The 7,500-nt window shown below is 35.2% G+C and overlaps 1 protein-coding gene and 1 long non-coding RNA gene across 4 annotated transcripts in view; one reads left to right on the forward strand and one right to left on the reverse strand.

Annotated features, from left to right (window-relative positions):
• Positions 1-3,557: 3,557 nt before the first annotated feature.
• LOC137627803 (lysosomal alpha-glucosidase-like) overlaps positions 3,558-7,500 on the reverse strand; it is a 21,755-nt gene continuing 17,812 nt past the window's right edge. For all 3 annotated transcript variants that reach the window (XM_068359161.1, XM_068359162.1, XM_068359163.1), the window contains exons 14-15: positions 6,715-6,938; positions 3,558-3,708 (exon numbers count right to left, since the gene is read on the reverse strand). In XM_068359161.1, coding sequence (XP_068215262.1) covers positions 3,580-3,708; positions 6,715-6,938 — 353 coding nt within the window. In that variant the 3' untranslated portion in view covers positions 3,558-3,579. The remainder of the gene's footprint in view (positions 3,709-6,714; positions 6,939-7,500) is intronic.
• LOC137627806 (uncharacterized) overlaps positions 4,256-7,500 on the forward strand; it is a 74,022-nt gene continuing 70,777 nt past the window's right edge. The window contains exon 1 of the long non-coding RNA XR_011041225.1: positions 4,256-4,768. This is a non-coding gene — a long non-coding RNA (uncharacterized lncRNA). The remainder of the gene's footprint in view (positions 4,769-7,500) is intronic.

Raw genomic sequence — 7,500 nt, forward strand, 5'->3', positions numbered from 1 at the left:
CATGGTAAGCTATAATGTGTGCAACACACTTCTAAGAAAAATAGCAAGGCTACAGAACTAAATAATTGATTGAGCTAGAGTTATATGGTGTAAAATTACCAAAACTGAATAAATGTGTTCTATATGTCTTTCCTTATCTCTACCAGTCCTTTTTTTTACGGAATTGTCTTTAGAATTCTTTCGCCTTTACGTATAGAAGACATATAAGCAGTTCAGAGTACTCTACAGTAGCTTACTCCTGGTACTCCAGTTTGCTTTCCAGCTCTCACTGTTACTGTACCAACCGTGTGTCACACAATTGTACATAATTCCTATTGTATATATTATGCTTGTATCTGCGCTCTTCCCTCGCACTAAAAAGAACCTGAATGATCATGTCTCCGGTTTTGCTCTGAACTTTGTCTGTCCCTCGAACATGCCATGTCCTGTTGCCTTGCCGTTTTGTATATAAAGAAGAGTGTTCCTTAATATAAAATCCACTTAAAATCTCTCTGCAGGGACCCTAGGGAGTAAAGGGTTGGACAACCCCACCTGCACAATTTTTCTCTAATCTTCAAAAGCCTTACACCCCCACTTTTCAAACTACCACTATCCGAGAAATGATGGCCCTCTACCACTACCACCATCATCCTTACCCTATCCACATCTTTTTCTACTACTAAAAACCTTTCAAATTTCCATTAATGCAACTACCTTATAAATTTTTACAGATCACCTACGGGCCAACCAAGGGAAAGGCCCGTGCCAACAACAAGTGTTGGCTTTAATACCCCAACAACAACAACATATATAACTCAGTCGTTTCCAATCTGCCTTTGATTTCACATCCTCTCTCGGCCCGTCACATTGGTGACCCCGGAGTGACTCGCTCCTCCCGCCTCCCCTCCCCCCCTCCATCTCTCACCGTTACTATGACGCCGTCAACGCATACCTTCTGCAGCAGTACTCGCTGTCGCCAGCCGCCCGTATAGCAACGCCTTTTCAGCTCTCTCAACAACCGTTGGGGGACCAAAGGGCTTAGCTCACCCACGGGAAAATGACCAGTATCACTCGCCTGCAACCTGCCGCAGACAGCTCTCTTCGTGAGGTGAACCTACTTTGTGCCCTTATGGACAGCCACTTCATGACCTTCAAAACCTCCATCGACGCCTCCACTCGTAACGAAGAGGACACCTATTCAACTTCAACCGAAGCTGACGTGAATTCTATAGGACATACACGCCTATGAATGCCGTAGGACATACACGCCTATGAACGCCGTAGGCCTATGAATGCGGTAGGATATGCTCGCCTATGAATGCCGTAGGACACACACGCCTATGAATGCCGTAGGACACACACGCCTATGAATGCCGTAGGACACACTCGCCTATGAATGCCGTAGGACACACACGCCTATGAATGCCGTAGGACACATTCGCCTACCCCGTGACGAGCCGGAGCGGCAACACAGCCAACCATCATCCACCACTTGCTCGCACCCCAACCAACGACTTTTACAGCCACTCACTGGTGCTCATCGGCGCAGTTGTTACTATTACCTCTCCAAATTCAGGGCACCTATTTAACATGTTCAGTATGTCATTTTTAGAGGGGGAGCCATGTACCAACCGTGTGTCACACAATTGTACATAATTCCTATTGTATATATTATGCTTGTATCTGCGCTCTTCCCTCGCACTAAAAAGAACCTGAATGATCATGTCTCCGGTTTTGCTCTGAACTTTGTCTGTCCCTCGAACATGCCATGTCCTGTTGCCTTGCCGTTTTGTATATAAAGAAGAGTGTTCCTTAATATATAACTCAGTCGTTTCCAATCTGCCTTTGATTTCACATCCTCTCTCGGCCCGTCACATTACCCACTGCCTCTCGATGTCTATTGTATGATTCAATAATGTTTTTATCTTTCCCTGTCTTGTTGTTGCAACAACGACAACAGTGTGGGGACATTGATCGTAGAGTAATCCATTCCGTTTAATTCGGCCTATCTGCTCGCTGAAGGAAGGTTAAAATTTAGCCTTTCTGATCGTGAGAAGAATGTTTGGCTGAAGGAAGATAAAAATTTAGCTTTCCTAATTGTGAGAGAATGTTTGGCTAAAGGAAAGTTAAAATTTATCCTTTCTAATCGTGAGAGAATGTTCGGCCTAAGGCAGGTTAAAATTTAGCCTTTCTAATCGTTAAAAGAATGTTGGGTGGTACTGAGGAAAAGAAAATAAAATATATTAAAAATAAATCAGGATTCTATTTGATATATTTGCATGGAATATATTTTCTTATTCTAAGATTAAGTAATGATAAAACAATAGATATTTGATCAAATACATAATATGAAAATACAAACTGAATATATATATATATATATATATATATATATATATATATATATATATATATATATATATATATATATATATATATATATATATATATATATGGGCCTATATATAAAGGCACAACAAATAAATTCTTAAGATTATAGTAGGCTACAATTGTTTTTCTTTTACAAAGCATGGGTAACTAATTTTTTTTTTCAAGAAATTACGTAATAAGGTATTTTAAAGCTTGTGTCACACGTGGCTTGAACGCTTTTACCATAGTCACTCGCATCATCATCGTCAAGCAGTCATGTTTGTGGGTGGCGAGCATAACTCGCTTGTACAGTTCCCCGAACGGAAGGTAATATAAACGAATAGGCCTACTGTACTATAGAGGCTGAGTTTTTCTTAGTTTGTCAATTGTATTATCTTTAAATCTATTTTAGGAAAGGTTTTTATAATTCAGTTAGGTCTATGGCTTAGAAGGTAGTGTTTTTGGCAAAGCTATGAAAGCTAATTGTAATTAGTTTCCTATGTGTATTACATTTGCTTTGGTGAACGTTTATATATGTACTGCTCTGTTAAATGCAAATGCTAGTGGCACCCAGAGGAATTCTAAAAAAAAAAAAAAAAAAAAAAAAAAAGGCATGGGCCTATAACGGATTCATGTGCACCTTGTAAGGCCTTCCATTTGGTGGAGATATACCACAATAACAATCTATTATCTATTTTTCCTTTAGGGAAAGCCTTGCTTAGTCTGAATATGAGCTCATTGGAAGGTGCTTAGGGTTATTTATTGATCTTTAAGTGGAGAAAAGTTAAACAACAATTTAGGAATTAGTTGAAAATATTCCCCTACATTAATGATAATGAAATATATATATATAACAATTGAAATAAGGTAATGCATATGATAAATCCTTGAAAATAAGGTTTGCTGTCACAGCGGACACACACACACACACACACACACACACACACACACACACATATATATATATATATATATATATATATATATATATATATATATATATATATATATATATATATATATATATATATATCAAAATGGTGTAACCATAAACATTGGCTTTCTGTCGATTTAACAGAATTTGAATGAACTTTTGTCGTTATTCATAACCTCTACAAACCGTTTTGAAAAGACTTGATTTCACAATATTCCTTGAAACTGGTTACCTTTTTAATGAATTTAATAATTAAAAGGGCCTTTTTTATTAGACGGGAAAGGTTAAACGTGTTTTTAAGCTAGCTCCCATGAAACGACAGTTTGAGGGTTGGTGCACCAATCAAAGTTTATATGCCTTATGGTGACAGTACTAGTATCCTCTTCCTGAGTGAAGTCCTGTGTTGGTTCTCCGTCGACGCTCACCTGTCGAAGAAAGGTATAGAAAACGTTAGCTTAAACATTATAATAAATTGATTAATAATATAAACTTATATAGGCTACTCTTATATTGTTCATGGAGATGGATATAACAAACTATTCCATTCTTACTGATTTATGGTTATGAAATTTGTGTCGGAGACTTTTCTCAAAAAAAAAAAAAAATGTGAAGTGATAATAAAACAAAAACTTTTAAATTTCCGGGAAATGAAAATGCTGTGTGGTAGGTTCACAGGCATCTAAAATTATTAGTTACTAATACCTGTACGACATTTTTAATGAAGTTCTCATATAATAGAAAGGAGGTAGTTCGGTGATATCTTTTATCCATAATCTAAAATTTTTTTGTGATATTTTTACCAATAATAAAATAGAATTAAACAGGATCATTTAAAAATCATTTTCAAACTTCCCCACTGTTTACCTACAACTTCAGTAGTAATAGAAACAATGTTGTGTCACATCTCGTTTAGAATAATGTATTCAACTCATTTAGAATAATGTATTCAACTCGAGAAACAGATAGGAACTAATGCTCGACAATAGAATTACTAATAATTAAAGCGTTTTAAATGTATATTCTTTTTACTAAAATTATCTTTGCTTACTAAACACTAACGTTTATTAATTTTACTAACCTAACGTTAAACAGGTGGGAACTCAAAATGAATGGCAACAACTTAACGAACGTTCGAAGTCCAGTGACTGACTAGAGTCATTACGATTACTGACGTTGAGTGTGCAGTTCTTGTTATTGTTTGGTGCCGAATTTCGGAATTATCAGTAGTGGTGCCGAATTTCGGAATTTTCAGTGTGATTTCGTTAGCAAATCCATTTCAAAACCATGGCATATTTAAGCAGAGGTCACCTGTGTTCAAATTCCGCTTGATTTAAAATCCAACAGACCAGGTCTCGACTGGTACTCTGTCAACCTAGTGGAAGTTGGTCAAACATTGAGACCGGTTTTTAAATGACCAAGCACCAACGCAGAACCTTAAAATTTCTCACAGAGAGGAAGAAACACTACAAGAACGAAGAGTTTGAGGTAAGTGCTCAAGTAATAAGTAATTGTAAGATACAGAAATTGACGTGTTTTAGTATTTAGGGTGGATCTCGTCAGTAACCTTCTGAATAGCCTAGACCGAAATAAACTACAAATTTCTACGTCAATTACAGTGTTTAATCTTTCTTTATCTTATATTATTGCTGTAATAACGGCTATATTTATAATTTCATATTCCTATTTTGAATTGACTTGCATTAAGTAAAAGGCACTAGGTATTATCCACGTAAGCTATAGTAGGTTATGTTTCCGAGAACAATATGCCTATTTAATTCCCTGCAATACGAATTTATAGATATGTATAGCAATGTACAGTCACATTGATTCCAACACGTTTGTAATGTTTATATACATGATGGTGATGTATTTACTGATACCTAACAAATAAACGAAGATTAGCCCGTAAATTACATATTTTAAAAATGCCGTTTTTACACTTAGCCTATTATTCGTAAGCGGTTAAATGAAACTTTTCCAATATAACCTGAATTAATGCTGAATTATTAATTTCTATATATTTTCAATCCCTAAATAATCCATTATAATGTTAATTGTAAGACATATATAGGGTTGCGTGTCCAATCTTAATGGGTAACAATTTTGCCTTAAATTAAGTCTTGCATAAGGCAAGGCAATCTTAAGAGACAGACAGAGAGTAGATGAAGCTGGTTGCAATTTGTGCTTATTTCATGAGAAAGTTACAGATACCAATTAATAGATACCAAAGCGGAAGTTGCCATCTAATACTTAGTATTCCTTTAATTCAACTTATATACGAATACACAAATGAAAATTATATCGACGATTAGGCCTAACGAAAGAAATAGGGTCTCATTCAACTTGTTAAAATATTTTGGAATTTCAATCCTTCAAATGTACCTAATTTATATTAATTCATCTTTTGACAAGGATTGCTTCGCTTTTGGTTGAGCTATGATATCTCAGTTACATTTAAACAATTATTATTATTATTATTATTATTATTATTATTATTATTATCATTATTATTATTATTATTAATTATCATTATAATTATTATAATTATTATTATTTATTATGATTTATTATTATTATTATTATTATTAGCTAAGCTACAACCCTAGTTGGGAAAGCAGAATACTTTCAGAGTTTTCACTCGATGGATCACAATTAGGTTTATTAACCGTTACATATGTTATTGTAGAGAGACCATTTTTGTCATTGTTACCTAATATTTGGTTAGAGAAAAATAGAATAACCAAATGTTCAAGTCGTCTAAAATAACCCGTATTTTATTTCAAAGTGAAAGTAACATATCTGTTATTGGTGGATTGAGTTTCGTATAGGTGCTATGCTGTGTAGTAAAATTTTAGCAACATGCCTCTTAACACCACTCCACAGAGGCACCTTAAAGCGGGAGCTGCTGGCAATGGGTCAGCTTAACCTAACCTAACTGCTAATAATGAGGATAAATTTGTCTCTGTTAGTGGGCGCGAGTACATAAGTCCTAAACCAAGCTTGTTATATACCCCAACCATGTGATAACTTACGATATCGTGCAAGGTCCTACTCATATTTAACGGAAGCTTCCAAATCGTCTTCCCCCTTTGTTTTAATCACCAATCCTAAGGAATTGTGGTCTTTAAATGTCGAAGACTGTTCAAATAATAATTTCCAGAACTATTTAGCTGGATAAATTACAATGATTTAAGTAAACAGTATAAAGAGAATGTTAACATACGCCTTTAATTTTGGGGGTTCCAAATATTTGAATGGCAGAACTATTTAGCTGGATAAATTCAAACAAATTATTAAGTAAACTGTACAAAGAGAACGTTAATATACGCTTTTAATTTTGGGGCTTCCAAATATTTGAATGGCAGAACTTTTTAGCTGGATAAATTCGAACAAATTATTAAGTAAACAGTCGAAAGAGAACGTTAACATACGCCTTTAATTTGGGAAGCTCCAAATATTTGAATGGCATCAATGACTGTTGTGAAACCAATTGGATTCGACTCTTCAGATGTAGGATCGCCATCTCCACATAGGGTTGCATCATTGGTACTTATTCGAGTGATGGTAAGGGACGTCTTGTTTGCTTCGAAGGTCAAATTGTGATAAGGGGGATTCTGGTCCAGAGGCGTCACTCCATCGTCCATATAAAAATCACCTGGAAGTAAAGAAAAACAGCATAAGTTGATATGTGCATTCAGGCTAATATCAGTCTCCTGCATCTGAAATCATTGGCAATTATTTTTCTTTTAAATAATCACTTATTGTTATTTTTTATTTGAAGAAATGCGAGACCAGTTTTACAAGCTAGCCCAGGAGGCTTTCCAGTGTTTGATAAGCCCTGAAATAATAATAGTTACCAATATCTATTTGATAAACGTTGGAGTTTGCAATAGAATAAATCTATCAGTGCAATAAATAAATAAGTCTGGTATCTTATTCCTTAAAGAGTTCTTGAGAGAATTTCACAACTTTCAACGGAAATCGCGTCCAGGCCTATCATATTCTTTTTAGACTTGAATTAAGGCTGCAAAAATCGCCTGCGCGGAATTTTAGTGCTTGGAGAAAAAATGCAATGGGAAAAGAAAATCATGAAAATATGAGGTAATTATTGGAGCATGGCACATTAACTTTCATAATTAAATGTCGATTTATTGTCGGAAGGCAATTAACTGGGACTGTGATGCCTTACTGGAAAGACACATATGCTTTGCTATATT

The sequence above is a fragment of the Palaemon carinicauda genome, chromosome 35, assembly GCF_036898095.1.
Source record: "Palaemon carinicauda isolate YSFRI2023 chromosome 35, ASM3689809v2, whole genome shotgun sequence".
In the NCBI taxonomy this organism is placed as follows: domain Eukaryota; kingdom Metazoa; phylum Arthropoda; class Malacostraca; order Decapoda; family Palaemonidae; genus Palaemon; species Palaemon carinicauda.